The 26,333-nt window shown below is 42.2% G+C and overlaps 1 protein-coding gene across 1 annotated transcript in view; it reads left to right on the top strand.

Moving 5' to 3' along the window:
* Positions 1-5,587: 5,587 nt before the first annotated feature.
* Positions 5,588-26,333, top strand: part of LOC121605958 (glypican-5-like) — a 43,389-nt gene continuing 22,643 nt past the window's right edge. The window contains exons 1-8 of the mRNA XM_041936105.1: positions 5,588-5,765; positions 8,425-8,586; positions 11,820-12,367; positions 14,009-14,191; positions 15,968-16,122; positions 16,297-16,356; positions 16,590-16,712; positions 26,124-26,244. Of these exons, the coding sequence (XP_041792039.1) occupies positions 5,588-5,765; positions 8,425-8,586; positions 11,820-12,367; positions 14,009-14,191; positions 15,968-16,122; positions 16,297-16,356; positions 16,590-16,712; positions 26,124-26,244 (1,530 nt within the window). The remainder of the gene's footprint in view (positions 5,766-8,424; positions 8,587-11,819; positions 12,368-14,008; positions 14,192-15,967; positions 16,123-16,296; positions 16,357-16,589; positions 16,713-26,123; positions 26,245-26,333) is intronic.

Below are 26,333 nucleotides of genomic sequence, written 5' to 3'. Positions count from 1 at the left end.
AAAAAAAAGTCATACTTGGAAGTGAAGATCTACTTATCAATGGATATAATGATATACACTGCTAAAAAAAAAAGGGAACACTTAAATAACACATTCTAGGTCTGAATGAATGAAATATTCGTATTAAATACTTTGTTCTTTACATAGTAGAATGTGCTGACAACAAAATCACACAAAAATTATCAATGGAAATCAAATTTATTAATCCATGGAGGTCTGGATTTGGAGTCACACTCAAAATTAAAGTGGAAAAACACACTACAAGCTGATCCAAGTTTGATGTTATGTCCTTAAAACAAGTCAAAATGAGTCTCAGTAGTCTGTGTGGCCTCCACATGCCTGTATGACCTCCCTACAACGCCTGGGCATGCTCTTGATGAGGTGGCGGATGGTCTCCTGAGGGATCTCCTCCCAGACCTGGACTAAAACATCCACCCACTCCTGGACAGTCTGTGGTGCATCGTGCAGTTGGTGGATGGAGCGAGACATGATGTCCCAGATGTGCTCAATTGGATTCAGGTCTGGGGAACAGGGGGGCCCAGTGCATAGCATCAATGCCTTGGTCTTGCAGGGACTGCTGACACACTCCAGCCACATGAGGTTTAGCATTGTCTTGCATTAGGAGGGACCCAGGGTCGGCTGCACCAGCATATGGTCTCACAAGGTGTCTGAGGATCTCACCTCGGTACCTAGTGGCAGTCAGGCTACCTCTGGCGAGCACATGGAGGGCTGTGCGGCCCTCCAAAGAAATGCCACCCCACACCATTACTGACCCACTGCCAAACCGTTCATGCTGGAGGATGCTGCAGGCAGCAGAACGTTCTCCACAGAGTCTACAGACTCTGTCACTTCTGTCACATGTGCTCAGTGTGAACCTGCTTTCATCCATGAAGAGCACAGGGCGCCAGTGGCGAATTTGCCAATCTTGGTGTTCTCTGGCAAATGCTAAACGTGTTGGGCTGTAAGCACAACCCCCACCTGTGGCCATCAGGCCCTCATACCACCCTCATGGAGTCTGTTTCTGACCGTTTGAGCAGACACATGCACATTTGTGGCCTGCTGGAGGTCATTTTGCAGGGCTCTGGCGGTGCTCCTCCTGTTCCTCCTTGCACAAAGGAGGAGGTAGCGGTCCTGCTGCTAGGTTGTTGCCCTCCTACGGCCTCCTCCACATCTCCTGATATACTGGCCTGTCTCCTGGTAGCGCCTCAATGCTCTGGACACTACGCTGACAGACACAGCAAACCTTCCTGCCACAGCTCGCATTGATGTGCCATCCTGGATGAGTTGCACTACCTGAGCCACTTGTGTGGGTTGTAGACTCAGTCTCATGCTACCACTAGAGTGAAAGCACTGCCAGCATTCAAAAGTGACCAAAACATCAGCCAGAAAGCATAGGAACTGAGAAGTGGTCTGTGGTCACCACCTGCAGAACCACTCCTTTATTGGGGGTGTCTTGCTAATTGCCTATAATTTTCACCTGTTGTCTATTCCATTTGCACAACAACATGTGAAATTGATTGTCAATCAGTGTTGCTTCCTTAGTTGACTGTTTGATTTCACAGAAGTCTGATTTGCTTGGAGCTACATTGTGTTGTTTAAGTTTTCCCTTTTTATTTTTATTTTTGAGCAGTGTATAAAAATGACCCCACTTTCAAACGTTTACCTCAATGTAATAGACAGAGGCTCGACAGCAATGGTGAAGAGCAAAGGTGACAAAGGACATCCTTGGCGACTTCTGCGACCAAGAGCAAAATAATCAGAATAAGCATCATTAATATGGACACTGGCTTTAGGGGACGGATAAAGAAATAAATTTATCACCAAATCCAATTTCTTTAAAACGGCAAACAAGTACTTCCACTCACTACCCTATCGAATGCTTTTTCAGCATCTAAAGAAATCACAAGTTCAGGAAGTTTAGCCAAATGTTCTGAATAAAATATATTGGAAAGTGTATGGGTACTAAAAAAACAACTGACGACCCTTTACCATAAAACCATTTTGCTCCTGAGATATAATATCAGGAAGCACATTCTCTAAACCAGAAGCAATTATTTTAGCCAACACCTTTACATCAGCATTAAGCAGAGAAAACGGTATGTAGGATGATGGATATTTGGGTCATATTCCTATATTATTCATAGAAATTATTTAGACGAGGAGTGATTCTTTGCGTGCAAAATATATCTAAGGCCAGTGTGACCTAGAACAGGAGGTTTTGAGATAGAGGCCTAGCATGGGAGACATCTTGGAGCCCTCGACTTAAGCTGAAAAGAAAAGGGATAAAACAGGTTGGCGTCAGGGATAAGGGTGTCTCTAGATTCGGCCTTGCAAACAGGTTGCTGGGCCGGTGACGATTCTCCAAGATAACCAAGCAGAGGACACATTGCTGGAGCCAATGAGGAGGGGAGAGAGAGCGCCTGGAGCCAATGAGAAGGAGCCAACGACTGTTTCAGCATTTCCTCATGTTCTGTCTTTAAAATACTGGGTCAGGGAGAGGTAGTGTGTCAGACTTTGTGAACTGACCCAACTCTGTTGTGGATCAGGGAAAGGTTAAGTCGAGACCCAGAGCTCTGTAACCTTGCACATTCTACTGATGTTGGGGACTCAACATCTTCTCCTATTGCTTCATTAAAAGAACAAGGAACTACAGGAGGTTGGATCTTTATCCTTCTTGAGAAGGAGCGCTATAGTGGCTTGTGTCAAAGTTGGAGGTAATGAACCACTTTCTGAGGATTCATTGAATATAGATAGAAGTAGTGGCGCCAATTTACCAATAAATGTTTTGAAAAATTCAATCGAACCCATCAGGGCCTGGGGCTTTGTTGGACTGCATAGCTTTAATAGCATTTGATACTTATTCAAGGGAGAGTGGGAAGTCCAATTGCCTGGAAGTATCAATGTCAATGACAGGATTCGAAAGGTTCTGAAGAAATTCGTTCATTTTAATATTGTCTGTGGGAAATTCAGATTTTATATCACGAAGTAAGATAAATTGAAAGTAGCACTTTAAATGGTATGTATCTTCATAACATATTAAATGGCTAAATGTGTATGTAAAAGTTTGTTACTTCATAAAGATCATGTGTGTGTGCATTTGCAACTCTGGAAAAAAAATTTTAAGGGGCCACTTCAACTTTATTGCAAATCAGCATGTCTACATGTATGGCAAAATTTTTTAATATTACTTTAAGAATATTAATATAATAGCCCTAATATAAAATAATACAAATGATAGATAGATAGATACTTTATTCATCTCCAAAGAGAAATGTGCAGTTCCAGCAGCTAAAAGGGTGGACACACAAGGGCATGCAAAAAACAAGAACTACTTTCAAGTAATGAACAACTAACAAGTAGAGATCAACTCACTAGTAAAGAACAACTTTCAAGTAGGAGGTAAAAATACAATACAAAATACAAAATAACAATATAAGAAAAAATAGTGAAGTAAAAATAAAGAACTAGGCTATCCAGGATAAACGTCTTAACATCTGGCTATACAGGATAAACATCTGTAATACAGGATAAACATTCGAGCAGTTAAATATGTGCATAGTAGTGCAGTTGTGCAAAATAACAGTGCGCAATAGTCGGTTTGTCCACACTTGGGTCCAGCATATAGATGTGTGTGTGATAAAGTCCAGCGTTTTGATGTGTGTGTGATGGAGTTCAGCATATGGATGTGTGTGTGATAAAGTCCAGCATTTGGATGTGTGTGTGACGGAGTCCAGCATATGGATGTGTGTGTGATAAAGTGTGTGTGTCCATGCTGTGTGGTGTAAGTGTGTAGTGGGTTCGGAGTTGTGTTGATTATTGTTTTTGTCGCCCTCCCCGAGAGGTGTTGAAGAGCCGTAGGGCTTGGGGGAGGAACGATTTTTTCAGTCTGTCAGTTGAGCAGGACAATGACAAGAGTCTGTCACTGAAGCTGCTCCTCTGCCTGGAGATGGTGCTGTGCAGTGGATGATCAGGATTGTCTATTATGGACAGGAGCTTGTTCAGTATCCATCGCTCTGCCACAGATGTTAGACTGTCCAGCTCTGTGCCAACGACAGAGCCTGCCTTCCTCACAAGTTTGTCCAGGCGTGCTGCTTCCTTTTTCTTTAGGCTGCTCCCCCAGCACACTACTGCGTACAGGAGGGCACTCGCTACTGTGGTAGAAGATCTGCAGCAGCTTTTTGCAGATGTCAAAAGCCCTAAATGGGCTATTTAAACCAGAGAATGTGGTAGCTAATTGTAGTGCAGCTTCATTCTTTCCCCATTTTTTTCAGTACTTTTGTGGAGAGTGAAGGGGGCTGGAGTTGCTGCTTTTAGCCTTGAATGTGGCTTTTTTCATGGCTATACATATTATATATATACATAGTTATTACCTGACTCCTGTTCATGTTCTTGCATAGAAGCTGTAAGATTGGCTGAAAGCATACAGCGTTGCTTTTGCTATGACATGATGGAGAACGACATAGAGAATGAGTTTTACTATGAGCTCCCTGAATATATTAAACATTAAAAATCTTACTGATCTTCCTTGATAACAAGGAAGCCAAATATTACGCCTGCATTGTTCTCGTAAATACTAAGAGTTGTAGGTTGTCCTCCATTTGGTCAAGTTCGAATTGTGGCTATGCTAAAGTACCTAGCTAGCTAACGTTAATCAGTTGCAGCATTAGCCTTTCGGTCAGCCTGAACATTATGTTGGAAGAACCTTGTCAGTTTAATTAAGCCTCATGGTCGAAGTAACAAAGAGGAAACTCATGTTTTGTGAGTTTTTAACAACAGACAGGGTCAGCTACTGTGTACTGGCACTGATGTGTGGATGTTCTGCCTCAGCTAACAGCTACCATGATGCAGTGAGTAAATGTAACGTTAAGTCTAGGATAGATCAATGAGTGTTAAGTCAAAGATTCCCATCCTATACTATACAATCAGTTAGTGGAAAATATGCAACATTTCACCAGAAAGTCCGTGTAATTATGCGTGAAGTCTTCACATTGTATGAATGTTGGTGTTTTAGCTAGGAGCTGTTCAAAGTTACTCTGCTATGACCCAAAGTGACCAACAGGTGGCGCCCACGATCCACCTTCAGACTGTTTATTCTCCTGATATCACCTCATCCGTCGAGTCTAATGGATCTTACCTGCAGAAGCAGCTGTTGCAAAGTATGTGTGAGACAGCTTTAACGTCAGTAAAACACACGGCTTGTTGCCACATAACTATGTGACTTCCTACTAAATTTCCCTTTTTCCTCAAGATTGTTGTGGCAGTTATGGCTCTTATTGTGTCGTCAATGTCTTAACTATAAAAAGTTGTCCTGAACACTTCTAGGCATCACGTGTATAGCAGACACACACTCCCAAACGAGATTGTGTTTTTTTGCAAGTCTTTTGGGTGCACATGCAATGAAGTGAGAGAGCTGAAGTGAAGTAGAGAGTCAGAGAAAGAGAGAGAGAGAGGAGGCGCTGAGTGTGGCCGCGCGCTCCGCTCGGGCTGACTGGCTGCAGATGAAGTTTTCAGTCACACGGCGCCGCGCGACTTTGAGGAATTCACGTTAACCCGCCGCCCTCTCTTACCTCCTGACTGACATGTGGCGATGTTCCGTGCAGCCTTACAAAACGCGGACTTGTTTTGGCTGATTGTGCTGTATTTTGTTTTTCTGCCGGAGACTGGCTGTAGATCAGCCGACGTGGACAGCTGTCATGAGGTGAAGACAGCCTACATGATGCGCCAAATAGGCCCCGTGGAGCTGGTGCCAGACAGGCCGGGAACAGGTCAGTCCGGTTGGAAATATCACAGCAGACACTTACAGGAGCAGAACATTTCTGTTTTGTGCTATTTTTACTCCACTACTCTTGTCAATTATCACAACTATTATTACTATGCAGATCGAGAATTTCAATGTAAAACATAGGAGTTTATATATTACAATGCAGGGCTGTAAGTTAAACTACCATACAGCAATGACAAGCTCCACCTAGATGAGCAGTGCTGATCACTAATTAATGAAGCATCAGTAATAATTATATTAATAACTATACATTATATCGTATCTAAAAATAATACATGTATAATAATTATATGATAAGGCTTTTCTGACGTTACTTTTAATACTTTAACATTTTGCTTTTGTATGATTTTACTTGAAGAACATGTAATTAGGTATATAAGTAAAGGGTGCAGTACTTCTATTATACACTATAAGATATACTAAAGTATCATAAATATAGCTCAAACATGTAGCTGAGTGTTCACTTTCTGTTGAGTGTCACACACTTTGAGATTCACTTAATATAGTTGGGCTCAGCTTGACAGCCTTACTGTGCTGAAAAGAATTTAAAAGAATAATATTTTCCATGTTCTCCTCTTCAGTGTCTAAAACGAAAGCCGAGAAACTCCATTTGTTGTTACATAATCAAAGCCCATCTTAATATCTCTCCTGCTTTGAGATTTTTAATACTTTAAAGGTTGCTATTACTTGTAGCCCACGCAGGATTTAAACACATAGCTTCAGAGATGCAGGGCCCAATTCCAAATGTAAGGGATCATCACATGTGCAGACAACACTTCGACACATTCGAGAGAAGATATTTCTGTTGGAAACTAACCTAAATAGTCTGCAACACGTCTATGGCGCTCTTGAAAGCATACATGGCTGTAAGCGGTGGTGTTAAAGAGGCTGTTTACAAAATGTAAATGTGAGATTTTGTCCCACTCATGAGACTCTCTTTGGACTGCACTGTGTGAGCTACCAGGTCTATACTGTCAAATGGAATAATGTAATTTTTAATGTAACTGCACCCAAAAAGAATCCACGGTCATTCCTTTCAGTCATTTTGTTCGCAGGCGTTTCAGATTTCCCTGGGTAGCGGAGACAAGTGGTAGATGATACAGATCTCGAGTTAACAAGCTTTATTTTCTTGTAATCTTCACATAACACAAAGTGGCTCCCACCACCTGTCATCATGTGACCAAAATCCCAAATATATATCACATGATAACAATGCAGCCATCTTTATGCCAACTGAGCAAACTCCATCTACTGCTGAAGGCTGTGTGATGCAGCTGAAAGCTCTGGTTCCAGTAAGTGGAATATCACCATTGTTTAATATATGATTTTGAGACAAGAACAGAGGCTTCACAGGTTTCTGAATCATGCTGACCGAGTCAGCGTTGGACTCAGGCTTAAATGCAAAGACTGAGACCTGTCGTCTGGCCTCTGCACAACCTGCTGCCCCACTTGTAAATGGGGAATGCAACCTAGGATTTCCAATAAATAGTAACTATCTCAGTAATGTATTCCACAGTCAGCCAGTTAAATATGAATAGCTGAAAGTCTGACACAGGTCTGGTGTGTGTGTGTGTGTGTGTGTGTGTGTGTGTGTGTGTGTGTTTGTGTGTGCGTGCGTGCATGCGTGCGTGTGTGTTTTGTGTGTGTGTGTGTGTGTGTCAGGTCAGACATAGGTGAATAGTCCATTCCTCTCATCGCTCTCTCCCTTGATCTCTGTGAGCTACTTGACAGCTTGGCTTACAGCAGTCAGCCAAAGTCAGACTGCACCACACACACACACACACACACACACACACACACACACACACACACACACACACACATGCAAGTTGTGTTTCCATCACTTTACATTACATGGACTTACACTATTTCTTGGAGACTTACCCTAACCATAACCACTCCCTGCCCTAACCTTAACCTTAACCTTAACCTGACCTTAACCCAAGTCTTCATCCTAAAGATTAATGATTCACATGATGGGGACTCTTCCCATTATTTCTGTAAAAGGATGAGTACCAATAATGTGACTTTGGAAACAGATTTTTATTTTCTCACAGTCCGAGTAACGCACACACACACACACACACACTCTAGTTTGAGTGGTGAAGTGTCACTACCGTGCATGTGATCATGTCAGGTTGCAGCAGGCTTGTTGCAGAGTTATGTTTGTATGGTCATGAGGTCATGTGCATTAAATGCTTATAGATTACCGGCCCCTGTACGAATCAACTAACTTATCTGATTAACAAGATGGATTCTTATTGGTTAGTTAATTAGAGATAAGGGATTGTGATTAATCTAAAAACAGCCTTTAGGAACAAATCTCTCTGAGTATCTTTAGAGTTGCCCAAAGTAAAGCAAGTGAGATTTAATCTGAGCCTTTTTTCTTGCAAAATATTAAACATTTATCTGATATGTCATCGCCTCTATTAATCATGAGAAACTTGGTGAGGGCGCCTAAAACTTCTTACCCAAGGACAGAGCAAAGGTGGACAGAAAGCTGTGCAGCCTCCTTGAAAAATCTTCTTTCAACCACCATTGTGTGTTGGATGAGATTTAACCTCTCAGTGACTGAACATATCAGTGTATCTTCAGTGAATGTGAGCAGACCTGAAGCTATCTCTTCTGCCTCTGTCTTTCAGACGAGTCTCTCCGAGTGTGTGTCCACCCGGGGCCCAGCTGCTGCACCAGTAAGATGGAGGACAGCTACATGGCGGCTGTTCGTAGTGAGACTCAGCAGAAGATGCGATCCTACAGCTTTGAACTTAAGTACCTGATCGCTGGGCATACCAAGGCCTACCAAGGTGAGGGAGAGAAAGTTACAGAGGAAGGAAGGGGTTTAGACTAGAGACCACAATATGTGCACTAATCCATTTCATGCATTACTGAAGAGAAATGCATGCTGGGGAATTGAGAAAGTGTTTTCCGGTTGCTCTGCAAATCCAAAAATGTCCATTGTGGCATAAAGGTGTGGGGAGTGGTCAATGTACATGTTTAGTAAACTTGTTTTTACATTTTGGGCCACAAATGATCAGGAAAAGTAGCGTAAAAATAGCCCAAAATGATTGATAATGAGAATAAGCATTAGTTGCATCCATAATTAAAACGAGATTGTTTCTGTTTTAGTCATGCTGCATTAATGATTTTCCTCATGGATTTATTCTGACTAACAAGCACTAATAAATGTCTGTGGGTCATTCAAGAACGTAAATCAAAGTGACTTTAATAGCAGTGGTGATTTTGGTGCTTTCACAGTTCTGTCAAGTGCCTATAGCCCCCCGTCATTCTCACTTTGTGTGGTCATCATGAAATAGCTAGTTTGTGTCAGGGTGGCGGTGTGGGGCCGGTTTATTTTGTGAGGCGCCACAGTGGCTAGCCAAACAAACAACTGATGTTCGATTGAGTCTTTGAGAGAGCAAACTCTCAGAGGGAGCAGCGGAAAACTTTGTTACAACTCTCCGCTCTCTTTCTCTGTCTGTCTGTCTCTGTCGCTGCGATAATCAGGTTTTGTTCTTGACCAATGAGAGAGCGAGGGACGGAGAATGTTTACATTCAGTACGTATCCGCAGCAAAGTGTTGTTGCCGTGGGCAACAGCCGGTCTCTAACGGGCTGCTCTGAATAGGAGGAAGAATACTCTGCTTGTCCACTTGTCTCTCAACGCTATTCACCAGACTGAGTGAGCATGTGTGTGTGTGTGACAGAAAGAGCTTGTGTGTGTATGTGTTTGCGTGCATGGATGTGTGCGTGTGCATGTGCAGAGATTATGAGAGGGGTAGACTTGATGAAACCCAGCAGACAGACATGGCAAACATGTACCTCTCTGTTTTCTTTTTTCTGCCTCTCTATCTCTCACTGTCTCCTCCCCTGCTACATCTGAATGCGCTCGGGCTCAGTTTCAGCTGCTATTTATGCCCAGTGGATGGCTAAACCATCCATGGGTAAAATTCATGCAAAACAACCATACACAAAGAAGGGTTGAACGAGGAGAAAGCTGCAGCACGTAGCAGGAGACAAGTTTGTTGCATTTACAGGTTTAAACAATATAATTTAAAGAGTCAGTTCACCCAAATCGCACACACACACAAAAACAGATTCTCTCAGATATCTAACCATGCACATGATGTTATGTTCTTAAGTTCTGTGAAAGAAATAATTTTCTGATAAGTGCCCTCAGTGCTCAAAACATGCCAAAAAGAAAACTGCAGAGCAACTTGATAAGTAATGTTAAAAGTGTTTGTTTAGTTAGAACATTGTGTTTATTAGGGTGAAAATAGTAAAAGCTGATCAATTACACCCGATACCGCAAATACTCCATGTCCCATTCATACATTTATAGGCGCCTATGGTCATTCAACCATTTTTTTTCAGGTGGAAGATAAAGTTGATAACTTTCCTCAGGAGACTTAGCTGTCTGTAGTTTTCAGAGGAGCCATTTCTTTGCAATAAAGTAGTTCGATCTATCAAACAAACCTGGACAAATAAAACAAAGCTAAATAATTCTAGTTTCAAGGGAGAAAAAAAGTATGTTTTTTTTGTGTTTTGCATGAACCAACCCTTCAGTAAATGAAATGAATTTTGCTCGACAGCACTGGTCTTCAACAGCTGAGCTAAATCTCAGAGGATCCCCTCTCCAAAGCACAGTGATTAAAACCTACTAGAGAAACTGAGACATGCCCAGAGCGGTTGTAGTCGGGCTCTATTTACACCCTGTGGATTACTTCAGTGTGTGTATGCGTGTGCGCTCATGTGTCTGCATGCTTGCGTGCGTTTCTCCTGGCACTGTGAGACCCTTGCGCCCTCGCCACCATGGCGCAGCTGTCATCCAATCACGGAGGGTAAAGAGCTAATCACACGACCCCAGAGCAGACTTTGCCGTGTCACTCGATGCCATCTGTATTTGTGTTGCTATTGCCAGGACATGGGTATGCAAACACATAAAAGTGAGATGTTCTCACTCAGTACTTTGGGCAAGTGAGCCCTGCCTCTGCTGCTCCACCGCCTCATCCCCCGACCACCATCAGCGTCACTTCATTTCATCTACGTGTGTGTAAAGAGTATGAATGTACAGAACTGAAACAAATACCACGTCACTGATGTGTTAACTGTCATGGAGAGTGATAACGATTTCCTTATTTGGTCGATTTGTGAGTTATTTAATGATTTCCCACGCGGAGAGTCAGGATGTGGTGGTGAAGTACAAAGCTATATATATACAGACAACATGAATGGCTTTGTGAAAGTCACAGATAAATAGATTTCCGTCTCACTCTTACTTCCAGTTTGTGTGAGTGTGTGTGTGCGATTGTCCGCTAATGTGTGCGTGAGTGTGTGTGTGAGTGTCAGGATGCCATCAGATTGACATCACCCTTTTTACTTGGCAAGCTTCAAACATAGACACACACACTCTGTCACACACCACCAACACACAGCCTCTGTTAAGGGTGCTGTCCACTTTGTTAGACCGTGTCGGACATAGGAAACACAGTGGATCCTGAGATTGGGCCTCTCATTATCACCTGACTATAGATAACAGGGTAGTGAAAACGAGCTCAGGGATGAATTAAGTCGTGTGCTATTTTGGCTCGTATGCAGCAGGATAAAGTCAGTCCAAGGTTAGTGAGAGAAGTGAAACTAATAGATGCACAAATGTGGGAATGACATGTATGTCAGCTATGCCCCCATTAGAAATTGGAACAATTTTATATAGACTGACTGCATAGACCTAACATGAGACATTGCATATGTTTGTTTCTTATATGACCATACAGCATGTGTGACATACTGTTTATAACAACCTTTAGCTCGTATAATAGCACATAAGACTGCTCTTGCTCATAATGTTTTGGCAGTCTTGGTCCATGTGGACGCATTGTCATTAGATTTGACAAAAACATTCATGGTTCCCTGAAGAGGAATCCCAGTGACTTCAATGATCCTCTGACATTTTATACATTTTATGTAGGGCCATCAGAAGGTGTTTGTCACTAGTGAATGTGATGCATTAAATGTTTGTCTCTCTCTTCTCTCTTGTTTCAGAGACCTTCGAGTCACTTGTATCCTTCACATCCAACCTGACCGGCACTCTGTTCGACAGCGCCTACTCTGCTCTGGCGTCCGACTGTCGCCCCCTTGTGTTTCAGCTGTTCAGCAGCATCAAACGCCACCTTTCAGGAGAGTCCAATTCCTCACTGGACAACACTGTGCGTCGGTTCTACAATGACCTGTTCCCATTGGTCTACCGCCGCCTGCTCAATCCTGGGATCGGCCACACGTCGCCCCAGTCCTATTCCTCCCCCTCCACAAATCACGACGACTGCCTGCGGATGACGCGGCACGATGTCAGCCCGTTCGGACCCCATCCTCGCCTGCTGGTCAGCAGCTTGTCCCGTGCGCTCGGGCCGGGCCGAGCGCTCAGCCGACTGCTGAGAATGGCCGGAGAGGTTGTGAATGCGACCGAGAAGGCGACGTTATCCAGAGAGTGTGGACGAGGCTTAGTGAGGATGCAGTACTGTTCCCACTGCAGAGGGCTGACACTAATACGGCCCTGTACCGGACTGTGTGTCAACATCATGAGAGGATGTCTGGTAAGTGTTTGAACACATACTGTTTGTATCTGTTTTAATATGTGTGTATGTTTCCATTCATGGTTATACTGTACATAGAGATAAAATGCAGCATTGGATCTGTGGATCAAAGCTGTGGTAGGCAGCTTATTTTAGGCATCATTGGGCAAAAATTCCATAATAACCTTTCAGCATATGTGGTCTGAGAGAAAACTACACTTCTGTTGCCTTTGATGGGAGTCTTTGGCCAATCACAGGTCACTTCAGAAAAAGGACATTCCTATTGGCCATTTTGCATGTCCCTTCAGATGGTGAAAGCCTTGTCTCGCATAGCCAGAGCTCCACACCTGCTGTTAGCACTGTGCCAGCACTGGAGAGCCTGATTCAACAGCGGAAAATCCTGCAACTTGTGATGAATTTCTAATAACTCCTTATAACAGTGTATCACACATAAACATATGTTCTGGCCTTTTAAGGGGGGGCCAGTGGTGTGTGTGTGTGTGGTGTACTAGCCTCTCATCTTGCTGATAGACAGCATCACCGCTGCCACTGAGGCCTGGGGTGGGGACTGGGCCCTTGCAGAGGCTCACGCCTTGGAGAGTGGGCCCTACGAGGCACCAGGTTTCACCGATCAACCGACTCTTACCGACTGATACGAGGAAGCAGAGAGAGAGGTGGAAGGTTTTGCATTGTGTATGTTGAACCAGTCTTTTAAATGAACTTTCTCTTAAAGATTCTGCCACGTCGAAGGTCAATAATTTACATATTTTATCATATCAGTCATGGTTTGCGCCACAAAATGATATGTAATCTGGAGACTAACAATAGTTTGTCAAGTGTTCTTCTTTTCAGGTTGTGTCTGTGGACTGTAGTTGATACTGTTTTAGATGCATGGGACGCCTCAGAGTATTTGTCTCCTTTTGCCTCTGGAGAGGCAAGTAAAAATCAAAAGTAGTAATGCTCCCATCATTCACATAAGTGAATCAGTGATTCAAAGCATTTTGTCATCAATAAATCATCCCCACATTAAGTTTTCAACTGACAAATAAGAGCCATGCCAAGAGAATTGGCAGTGTCCTTTGAGCATCTTACTGGGCTCCCTAAAAATTTGCTGGACAGCTTTAACAGCGCCCACCACAGAGAGACTTCTTTATAGCACAAAGCCGGAAGATGCCACCGTTCATCCCGCTTGAGAGTTTCTTGGAAGAAAAGAAAGTGTGATGGAAAAACAACTCCCATCATGTTTATCCTCTTCAGCGAAGGAAAGCAAAGAAAAACACACAGACCAAATTCAAGGAGAGGCAGCGGGACAAGTGTGAACAGCCTCTCTGTTACAGAAGGCAACGTGGTTTCTGGAAAATGCGTTCTTGGCTCTTCTGTCATGAGATAGAAACCAGTCATCTCAATCACTGGCTCATTCATGCATTCGTTTTTCTAATTATAGCAAAGTATCGCCATTAATTTGTTACTGATAGATTGATTTCAAATAGGATGTATGCAGAACATCTAAGCTAATTTAGCAGCTTTAAGAAACATTTAATTAGAACATTAAAACATGTCCTTTCTTTCTCCTCCTCCCTCCATATTGTCACCTATGCACCCCTTTTCTCCTCCTCCTTCTCCCTTCTGCATCCACTCTACTCATCTCTCCACTTTCCCTAGATGGGTGTATCAGAGCTTGGCGCCCCCTGGGGAAGTCTAGTGGTGTTGCTCCAACGGATAGCTGCTACTTTAGCAACCAGCAGCAACCACAACAGCATGGAGTTAGCTCTGTTGGCAGTTCGAAATCATGTGAATGATGCTATACTGCACGCTCAGCTGCATGGACCACGCATTACAGCCACAGTAAGCAGAGGGGATGATGGGATGGAGGTGAAAGTGTACCAAGTGGTTTGTTTTATGCTGTCTGTAGTGTAATTTGTCACAGAAAATATTTTTTATTCTGGGTATTGATGCGTGTTGATTGACAAACGTTTGAATAATGAAGTGCCCCTAAATGTGCCCCTGTAAAATTCAGTCACTAAAATGGGATCAGTAAGAGATTGCTAAACCGTCCGTACTCATATACCCCAATAATAAAGTCATTTGAATTTTGGACACAGAGCGAGGAAGGCTGTGGGTTTTCTTTCAGCCTGGCAGTTGGATCTTCTAACAAAAGCCTTGTACCTAGATAGGCTAAAAACAGCCTCATTCTTCAGAGATTCTGGGGTTCCCCTCAGTCTGTGTGAGTGTGTGCAAGTGTGTATGTGAGTGTGAATACAGATCCAGTGCCAGACAAAGACTGCGGTTGGCGGGACAACCGATACCCAGAATGCAGCTTGGTTCTGAGTGATGAGAAAGTTTCTGTGGCTAATCTCTGGACAAACAGACGACACACAAACACATGCATGCACACACTGTTGGAGGAAGAAATAGAGTAGCCGTCCAACTTTGAGAGAACATTGTGGACTTAGTAGAGTAGATTCCTGAGAGGTAAACAAACACACACAAGCAGAATCGCACTGCTAATTGTCCCTAATAAGAAAATACCACTTAATTGAATATTTGATCTAGCTTCTTATTCATTAGACACATCACCAAAGGCTGACCCCTAACCCATTAACAGAGTACATGGGCAGCATTTAAAGTTAATGGTGATTGCAATGTGAATTTTAAGGCAGTAGTAATCTCTTTAAACAAGTAAGACTGTTGAGAAAACTAAATTGACCAGCCTATAATATGATAATGCATTGTGTGCTGTGCTCCACCGTGTTGGATCTTGATTTAAATTTTCTGGGTTGCTTTGCTTTACAACACAGAACAGAAATAGTTTTGTGAGTTTTACTATTCTGACTATGTCGCTTAAATTTTGTGGCAGCTAAGACTGAAATGCGTATTGGACGTAATTCATTCATTCAAACCTTTAATTAAGACTCTGGGAATCGGAGTCCCTCATTTTCAGCAATGCTGAGCATGAACAAAGACATCAAACAATCCAACAGCAAACCAGTAGGAACAGAAATACAAACATACAAAGCAACGACAGTTTCAGTTAAAGGCAGAGAGTGGACGGTTATTGAGTAAATTCCTAAAGCATCCAAGTGGTAACCGAGAATTCAGTTCGTGTTGCAAGAGATTCCATAAAACTGCTGCACAACACTAAAAGCAGACTTTCCAGGGTCAGTCCTGGCACGAGGTATCTGAAGAACCAGCCAGTCACTGGAATGACTCTGGAAACTTGAGGGATAGCTAGAAGGAACAAGTCAACAAATTTAGTTGCCTTTGATTGCTACTAGACAAGTAAATTCCAGCCAGGGGCACTTGGACCCCAGTGGGTACTTCAGCTGAAAATATATTGTGTTAAAAAAATTAAATAAATAAATCCATGCGTTTGTGTTTTGGAGGAATATAAACACACTAACAGGACAACAAATTGTAGTGAGGCTGATCTAATATATTTCTAGCAGTTAGTGTAAACTAGAGAGCAAGCAAGCAGAGCAGTCTAAATACCTTAGGGACAAGGGGTTGAAACATCCAGTTTCTACTCGTGCAAACTTGACTTGAACCTACTTAAAATAACAATAACATCCAGTTTCAATTCTCACATTTGGGACACGATGGTGCACACTGTCTCTTCCTCAGGTAGAGAAGGTCTGCGGATCCCAGGCAGCTGGCCCCATGATGCCAAGTGCAAATCTCACCACCTCGCATGTAACAACCTCTGTGAGCCCTGCTACCTCAGTAACCTCAGACAGGTCACCTGTGATGCCAACGCACTCAGCTCATCAGGGTCTGCAGCAGCACTCCCGGAGGTGAGCTACATGCCTCTGATGAAATGTATGAGCTCTTGTCATAGGTTAGGATGTCTGAGGCTTCCCCTCTAGGAAAGGTTCTGCACCTTCAGGCATAGCAGAGGAAAATCAACTTAAACACACATTCCTGTGCTTGTGTGTGTTTGTGTATCCCACCAGGTCATTCCTTCTTAAAGGTTCCAGAGGAGACAAGAGCCGCAGCCTGAAAAAACTGTCAAGGTAAATTCATCTCCATCAGTTGCACTTTGAATAATTATCAAAGGAGTGTAGTGAGCTTGTTTCCCGTCTCCAGGTTGTTTTCAGTAACTTACCAGACTCTATCAGAAGGAGTTACACAGGGAATTGGACATGACAGGTCTAAATTGAAACAAATAAAAGCATATGGTGCACTGGTCTTTCTCTCACTGACAGCAAGCCAAGCATTCAACTGTGCACAACCCTCTCTCTTCCAGGGAGTTTGAGGGCTCTATCCAGCGGTACCAGTGGTTTTTCTCAGAGCTGCCAGAGATGCTTTGTGAAACCGAGATGCTGGTTGAGCAGCACACATGCTGGAGTGGCCAGGACGTCATAGAGAGGTGAGTGTGTTTGCTATATTGCTTTATATTAAAGGCAGGACCTACCTGACACTAAGCATATAGGAAATTGCTCCTACACAAGAGATGGTCCGAGATGACTACTCAAGTGAGGCACCCATTTCTGTCATTTAATGCTCATACAGTCCCACATTGGATGAATGATGAAAATGCATCCCCATTGGACAGACAGAACATTATTGTTATTTCATTTTAGTTCCAATACGCTGAAGTATAAAGCTAAAGTAACAGAAAAAGACTCACTGTTCAAATGCTCCACTGAATGTGTGTGTGAGAGACAGAAGTACATGGAGAGAGAAAGAGAGAGTTTTGATGTAAAAATATTGGCTTTGGACAAGTTTGTGCCCACAAGGCCTGCGTCAGGCCCGTGCAGCACTGTGCAGGCCATGAAAAATCCAAGTTGGTGCATAGTTAATGAGTGCTACAATATTCAGCATTGTTCTCTGTTCTACCCAGAAGCTACAGTATATTGCAGCAATATTTATGAACACTCGAGGGTATATTCGTCCCGGTGTACTTTAAAATTCAGTCACAATTCTGTGTTAAGTTGTGATCCAGTAGGTATGTGAAAGGGGCTTTAACTGCACTTCACTGGTGTAAATCATGTTTTTGTCGCTTTAGCTGAGTTCTTATTGAAAAGTTCATCTTCTCTTGTTGAGTTTGTGTTTTGTACATTTATGTGAAACAGAGCATAATGAGCTATAAATGGCAGTAATGAGAGCTTAACTCAGGTGGACATCCATGACTGTGTCCAATTTTTAGTCAGAATGATTTTTAAATTTAAAAAAGGGGACTAAGTAAGAAAGTCCAGTTTGTGTGTGTGTGTATGTGTGTGTGTGGCTCCTAATAGCTGCCAGGGTGGGGGGTGGGGAAGTGGGGGGTGACAGGGTTGTGAAGGTTAGAGAGTTCGTTTCCAGAGTCTTTCTCATGGTGATTACATTGGCAGCTTAAACTGGTAACAAGACAAATGGACACACACACACATACACACACACGTACTGCTGACACACACTCACGCACAGGCGCGCATGCAAACGCACTCCAACACACACATTTCTACACATGTACCAACACACACACATACCAACACGCACCATGCAACACACAAAGAATATGGAATGATTGTGCTCATCTGACATCTCACTGCACACGGCCCCATCTCAACACGCACGCACGCATGCATACACACACACACACACACACACACACACACACACACACACACACACACACACATAAAGGTGAAGTTCTATCCATCTCAGTAGGAAGCAGTGTCTGTGATGGAGAGGATTCTCCGTTAATGGTCTATCAACCATATGAAACAAGCCATGTAGCCTTGCAAGGGCATCGTACACAAACAAACACACACACACATGCACGCACAAAAACACAGACATTGCTGTGTCACCATTGTGCTACAGTGAAGGACAGTAAACCTCATATTTAATGGAGCAGGATCAGTTTAGGATCAAAAATATTTAATTTTATATAAAAAAAACACTCATTTCAGTAAAATGTATTTTGTAATATACATAAATGTACATTATTTTACATTTAAGAAATGCAGCCTGCAGATTACACCCCTTAGGATGTCACATTTCCTTTAGTTAAGTAAATATATAAATATATAAACATGGCGGATGTGACGGCAAAATATGACAGCATACAGTAAAATACATTTCAGCAGGCATCAGAGTTTATTTGAACTCTTTTATGTTTATCACTGAAGTGTGAAATATCACACAGAGAACAGTGAACAGTTTTTCTAAACCTCCCTCAACTGTCATGATTAAAGAATTAAGGGATTTTAGGAAACTCAATAAAATCGGAGCCTTAAACAACCAATTCATCATATTTAGCCAGAACCCTCCTGCACATGTGGCGAGGTGTGATTGTGGATTAAAGTGTACTTGACTCTGTATTGTCAAGTGACAATAGATTGTCTTTGAGATAAAGAAAGGCTGTATTTTAACTAACACAAGAGGCCTGATTGCCAAGAAAAGAAAGCACAACGGATAAAATTTTGCGTTTACAGTTCTAATTTCCTTCCTCATCTGCATTCAGGGCATGAAGCTTAGCCCTATCCAAACCAAAAGTCCCTCCTTACTTTGTAGTTTTGTGTGTGGCAGGTCAGTGAGGTGAGGTTTCTGAACATAAACAAGACTGTAAGTAAAAGATTCAGAAACCGTCAGACTGTCATCATCTGTGAAGTGTGTGAAGTTTTACTTAGAGGAACAGAGGCGATGTTACACTGTGTTGGAGTTCAGCCAGTCTGTGCCTCTCTGACCTCTTTACATCTTCTTCTCTCTTGCATCTATCCATCCGCCCATTCATTCATTAATTCAGCCATCCATTCATCTCTCTATCCTTCTATTCAGACCTCCATTCATCTCTTCCGCCCTCTGACCCACTTCACTTTCAAACGTCTGTGTTGGTGAGAGTGTGTGCATGTGAGAAAAAGAGAGGTAAGCGGCAAAACCCACATGCCTAATGGGCGCGCTGAATGTTTCGCATCAGTATGCGCTCATGCTAAAACAAACGATTAAAAAATAACAAGCAGGAGAAAGGGAACAGAATATACAAAGGAAGCTACAATTTACAGCTACAATCTCCAGTATTTAACAACTTGAGATAAAAGTCTCAGAATACAACTACCAATGAATTACCCTGAACAACTTGAACAACTTGGAAACCCATGAGTAAACACCGCTATCAGCTGCCAACCCAGACCAGGCCATATATAAACTGAGGCGATGGCAACAGGACCCAGCTGGCAGCAGACGGTCCTGCAGTCGCTGCTGGCCAGTGGAGCACAGACAGAGCAGGGAACAGAGTAAGATGAAACATCACCATCTCCACCATTGTGTGTGGTTTTGTTATGTTATAGACACAGTTGCTCTCAATATATATCTGTTCTACATTATATAAAAAGAAATTAGGATCATCCAGTGACATTTAAAGCCACAACTGCACTGAGCAGCTTTCTAGCCGTCCTTTCTCACTTAATGTCACAGCCCCCATCCGTGGCTAATTTACAGCCCTCTATGAATGGCTCTGGTTTGAGGTAAGGAGGCAAATGGTACAAATGAAATCCAGAGTGTGTGATACGCAGTGGAGTGGTGGTTATGTTTCTAAAACTTTGTTTGACTGGCCGCAATAAGACAACACATCTATGGTGGTATCAGAATGAACTGTGCATGAATATTCACAACAGATATGTGATTTGCAGCTGTTTAGACCGACTGAACTGTGCTCTTTGTGTAGGCAGTTGAAGCTGTAATGGCTGACAATCTCCAGAAGAGGGAAGCATCTTATCACCATCCTAAATTACAAGACATTAACACTGCTTCCACCTGTGAGGACCAGCCACACCCGATGTTTTGATGTATTTTGTGTAATTAATAATGCATCAAAATCTCTATTACATCAGCCATTAATGCTTCACGGAGTCAGGGAAATGCTGCTGAGAGAGAGTTGTCCGTAGGGGGTGGAGAGGAAGATGATGGACAGAGAAAGTGAGACTAAGTGCAATTTTTCCAAACCTTTACAAAGGCTTCAGGTGTCAGTATAGTGTGTTATTGTGGTTTTGTGTGTGAGTGTGTGTGTGTGTGTGTGTGTGTGTGTGTGTGTGTATGATAGAACTATGTAAATGACTCCACAGGAATGCAGCTAGATTTACGATTGAGGTTGTGACTCACTTATAATTACGTTCTGATCACATCACTATCTCAGGTGATTTCATTTTCACTGTGTGTTTTTTTTTTTGTGTGTGTGTGTGTGTGTGTGTGTGTGTATGTTTGTGTTCCTGCCACAGATGCTTTAAACGATTGCTGCAGAGATGAGACAGAGATGAGACATGGATCTGTGTGTGTGTGTGTGCGTTACCGTTAACAACCATGCAGTAACCGAGGGCGGCAGCAGAGCAGCTTTGCCGTTATGGTGCTGGTGATTTATGTCTGATGTACTCTAGATCTTATTAAGTGTCACTCACGGTCACACCTCTCAGTGTCGTCTGCAGCACACTTTCTGTGTTATAGTCATCTGGTGTCAAAGAAGCAGAAAATCCCAACAGTGTGTAATCTGGAAATAACTCATTCACAGCACTGACAGTATCCAATATGTGCAGCAGCAAAAATGCTTTAGGTGTATAGATGCTGTTGATTCTTTCTTCCCCATTCGAATATAAAGCACAGTCCACAAGATGTGATCTATTGTTTGACATGATCTATTATTTGATTAATACATATGCCACATGGTATTTTCTGTAATTTCAGTCACCTTCGCACTGAAGCAGCTATGTTTATCACCCTCAGCAAGTGTCAGTTCTCAGAATCCAAACCGATCAAAGAGACGGTCTAATGATTGACAGTAGTCATTCACTGCATTTCTGCTCATTCTGCTTGGGCTCACTCATTTTAATTGAACTTAACGATACTGAACGGCAGTAAAATGAAAACAAATAGAGCCGCCACCTCTTCACCTCCAACCTCAGAGAATCTGAATGCTGTTAAGCATTAGGTGAGAATGATATCTGTTCAGCTTTCAACAGATGTGTAGTTACCGCTGGCAGTGTGCTGTAAGAATGTCTCCTCCTGCAAATAACAAATAGATGCACACAGCCAACTCTTTCCACTGCTATTGTTGTGCTGTAGGGCCTCTAGGCTGAAGATGTTCAACAGCTGATGGGTGAAACATCATGGATCTTTTCTTACTCTTCTTATCGCACCAATCATTACAGAGCATATTTTATTAATAATTGATCTTCCAAATTCATCTTGCATAGTCATGGCAATTGGCTCATGCGGTCCTTATGCATTTGCAGTGGAGATTGCACTGATCCTAATAACTATCGCCCAATTTCCAATTTGTCTTACCTGTCATTTATCCTGGCATTGCTAATCAATAACAGCTGAAGGCATTTCTCTTGGAGCACTCAGGTCAATCTGCTTTTAGAGTCAATAATAGCCCCATCTTAGATCAGTACAAATGATTTAGCCATAAGCAATATTGTCCTATATACTTAAAAATTTATCCTCTTTTGAAGTCAGAATGGATGCCTCTAAATATTTTCAGAGCTACTTCAGGGAAGGGACAGCCCAGTCTGAATGCTGTACATTTAAGCCCTGTGCTGTTCACCAGCCATGTAAATGGAATGTCTTTAATGCCCTATTGTCAAATACATCTGTATGTAGATGACACACCATTATACTTTGTTGGTGATTCTATTGTTACAGGGAAATTAACACTAACACAATATTCAAATTAAACAAAATACACAAATGCAAATACAACTAAATTCTTATTGTACTCAATATCCAGAGATATATATAGATATATTACAGTTATTTGCATAACCCCACAGCCACTGGTTTTAAGATTGAGAAGGTCAAAGAATACAAATACCGGGGCATCTGTCACAATAACACATGTACTTTTAAATATATAGAAAGCTTTTGTATGCTGCAACAGAAACCTGGCTTTCTGCACACAAGCAATTACCCTCTGAGGTGTAGGAAAAGTATTGCTGAAGTTGTTTTCCTCTCAGTTCCTGATTAGGGGGATGTAATCTATAGACACACTCCTGCCTCCACCTTTGGGCCCTTGGACTCAGTTCACCATTAAGCACTTGTAGTCATTGCTGGAGATAACTGAAATGCCCACCACTGCTTTTTTCATGATTAGGTCAGTTGGACTTACTTGAGAGACACAATAAAATAAAATTGTGTTTTATTTATCAACAAATGTATGTGTCTTTTAATGCTCTGGAAGGAATTACTGCTTTATTGTGGATGCAATGGTCTTATGAAACCATCTGCACTTAATCAGACACTTAAAAAAACAGACACTTTATAACCCTGTGCAACCCTGTAAGCCAAATAATGAGCCATAATAATAGCCTCATACCTGCCCATAATTCTTGAACTAATTATGCTAATTATTTTCCATTGTCTTTCTTCTGTTTGTGTGTGTCTGCTTGTATTGGTTGGTTTATTTCTTGGTGTAACTGTAAACAGGGTGTGTGGTAAAAGAGCAGCTGTGCTCAGCCAACCTTATAAAGGTCAAATCAATTGCCTGTCACTCATGGTTTCATTGATACTAATTAGCACACACATTCCTAGCTTTAATGAGCGAAAAAGGAAAACACGAACATGGCAGAATATTTGTGAGGTGGTGACACTCCTGCATGTGTAGCAGAGCCATTGGATGTGTGGTGTTGATACTGATCTCCAAAATCTTTGCTGGAGTCTGAGGAATCTTGGGATTTCCCCCTGGAGCACACTCTGTGGTTTTTAATTGAGCTTTTTTTCATCCTCCCTCCTCACCACTCTACTTTCCTGCCCCCCCCCCCTTTTCCTCTCATGTTCTGCTCTCTCTGTTGCCTGGGATTGTACAAATCAGTTAGGGGGATGTTGCTAAACCTTTTGTCACACATGCTAATGCATTTACATGTAGCCCAATATCCTGCTGTTCCGTTGGATTTTCAGGCAATCTGTTTTGCGCATGTTGGTACATGTAACATCATAACCTGATTTTTTAATCAACTATTTACTGTCTCATCCCAAACATACAATAAAAGCATATTCAAAGTGTTATAGAGATTAGATGGGATATACCTTATGAACTTTTGCTGTTCAGCAGTGTCTCTTTTTAATCATTGTAAGCAGTTTCCATGGTGATAGTGCTCGAAATGTTCCTTTTCTTTATGTGGCAGCACAAAAGACATCCACGAGATGTGGTCTGTGTCATGAAGTAAGGTTTGTTTGTGTGCAGAGTAGCTAACTTCCTCAGGAGTATGTTGAGATCAAAGGATTTGAGAAAATGTGTAAATGGCCCACCCACAACCTCCACAAAAATGTAACTATAGTGTCATGTTGGTGAAGGAAACAAGGTGGACCTCTCCACAGTGGGACCTATCACAAAGTAAATGAAAGAATGTAAACACAGTCACTTTGGGATCTATAATTACAACGCAATATGGCCTGATCACGTACGATACATCTGTCTAGCAAAGCATATCTGACGCTGAACTATGAATCAAAACCTAGGTGGCAGATATGTTCCCTATGGTAGGACAACCATGTGCCAACCATAAATCCAGCCATAAAAGCAGCTTCCACTAATTTATGTACACAGTGTTGTAGTCTCAGACCCTCATCAATTGCTACTTTCCTGTAGCCTTTACGTTTAATCATTTACAATGCAGTTTTTCTCCAGTAATCCTCTCTGCACTGGCAGCAGAAACACCAGAACAGTAATAATGCAACTCATCATGAAACAAGAGCAAAACTGCTGCTAATTGTTTTTCTTCATATCCACTCTAGGCTACTGAATATGTCGACAGTGTCAGCAGTATAATGTGTAATTTATATTTAGTTGCATTTCTTTTGATTATATTTACTACTGCTGTGAGCTGTATTTTTTTCCCACTGCGTCATATTATTTTTGCCTCTCTAATGACCTGCTTTTCCCATGAGGATCTATAGTCTCATCATCCCGTAAATTAAACATGCAGCTCTTGATCTGCTGCTGCTATATATGTGATTGGCTGCATATTTAATGTAAACTTGTCCAAAGCTGGATTGGAAAATGTATCTCGCAGAGACAGCCCACAACCACTTCTGTGAGATGATTTATCATAGATTGCCAATGACAGGCTTAATGAAGCCGGAGCACAAAAAGAACCAGACTGAACTTGTTTTGTCAGAACATTTGACTTGTCTTTAATAAGACCTTTACCAGGATATGACCTTTTATCGGGAGAAATGGAAGAAATCACAATCTGTGTGAGAATAAAACAAAGATTTGAGAAAAGTTAATTAGAGACTTCACACATTCAGATTCCAGACCAGCAGGGTTAGCATGGCTCCAGAGGCTGGGGTCTTCTCCACCACATCATCTCTTGGCATTAGTCAAGTCGGATTTTTTTAGATTTGGTTGACATCCACCGTGCCTCTGCTCTGGTTCCCACAATCCTCTTCCCTTGTTGCCATAGCCGGAGTGTGTTTGTGTTTCGAGGGTGTGGACTCAGCGGTTACTGAGTTGGTGGCTGATTGTATTAGCTAGCAAAGCTGGTTTGGAACTTGGAAACTTGGAAAAATATGACTCATGAACTGTTGTTCCTTTTCTTGTGCTTCTCTCTCACTTCATCTTCCATTTGATCCACCCACTGCAACCCCCCCACACACACGCAGACAAAATGATGTGATACTTGCTTATAGCCCACTGAGGGAACAAACATCAGTACGCAAGATGATCAAGGATCAAATTCAGCGACGATGTTCAGTTGCCACATGCAGGCCACTCATTTTTGTCATTTGGATAAGTTCAGGTTCAGTATGAAGTCCTTATATGCATATATCTGCAGAAAAAGTAGCTATTAGCAGGCTGAGTGGAGGAAAGCATCCAGAAAAAGGGGTGAGAAGAGGTCAGAAACCAGGGGACAACCCCGACCTATTCACAGCTGGTAACAGGCCAAATTAAATTTTGTCTGAAAAGCTCTGAGCTCACGGAATAAAAGATCCCACATACCTGTGAGAGACTTCTGTCGCGAGAGAAAACTGCACTGCACTGCAAGTAAAATAGACTCACTGTGTACTGGGAGTCCAGTCACAAAGAATATTTAAATTTACACCATTCAAACCCATTACTAAAACAGAAGTATAAATACAACATAACTCCATTAAAATACTGCCTTTGAAAATGGTAATAACCAGTAATATTGAGAAATATATGAATTAAACATACTCATTAGGGGAAATTTCATGGAGTTAAATGATTAATTCTTTACTGTTCAAACAGTATGTTTTCGTACAATAGTGGATTAAACTACAGCAGTGCATTATGCTTTATGATCCCACTGTATGCTTTGCATGTTACAGCTCGATTTGCAAAATCACCAGCAACTAGGTGCAGTGTGATTAGTGTGGTGGAGTAAAAGATACAGTAGATTCCTCTGAAATGCAATGGAGTAAAAGTGTGAAGCCTCGCCAAACTTAAATAAATAACTATGTTTAAATTTCTCTTAAGGTTTTGAGTTAGTTTCGGTATATTCCACCAGTTCTAGATAAAATCTCTACGACCTCCGACAAGGTGATTACGATTAAGATCAGTCTACCAGAAGATGAGCTCATGTCAATGATGAATATCTCAAGTGAGTCTTGAGACTGCATTACTTTGTGTTTTTGCCAAGAGTAAACACATCTAATAGTATGTGTGTGTGTGTGTGTGTGGGTGTGTGTGTGAGGGGCAGTGAATCACTACACCCTGACAGAACACACTAGTATAGTGACTGGAAAAACTGGGGCAGGGGAGCAACACACACACACACAGACACATGCTCAGAACTGGGGCAGAAAGCACTGTATGTCTCTCTCTTCTTCTCTCTTTCTATAGTTATGCAGGTCGTGTGGTTGGCAGCACTTTAAAAGCCCAGAGGGAGAACCCGGAGATGACCGTCCGTAATACAGATCCCGTCCTGAAGGGGGTGAAACTGAGGCTGGAGCAGCTAACACAGGTACACACACATGTGCCTGCTTCAAATAAGAAATAGTGCATGAGATAAAAGTTGGCACTCGCAGTCCTCATGATTTCATATTGTCTGCA

Source organism: Chelmon rostratus, chromosome 4, assembly GCF_017976325.1.
Source record: "Chelmon rostratus isolate fCheRos1 chromosome 4, fCheRos1.pri, whole genome shotgun sequence".
Taxonomy (NCBI): Eukaryota; Metazoa; Chordata; class Actinopteri; order Chaetodontiformes; family Chaetodontidae; genus Chelmon; species Chelmon rostratus.
Note: the sequence above shows the minus strand (reverse complement) of the source record. Positions and strands in the feature narration are given on the sequence as shown.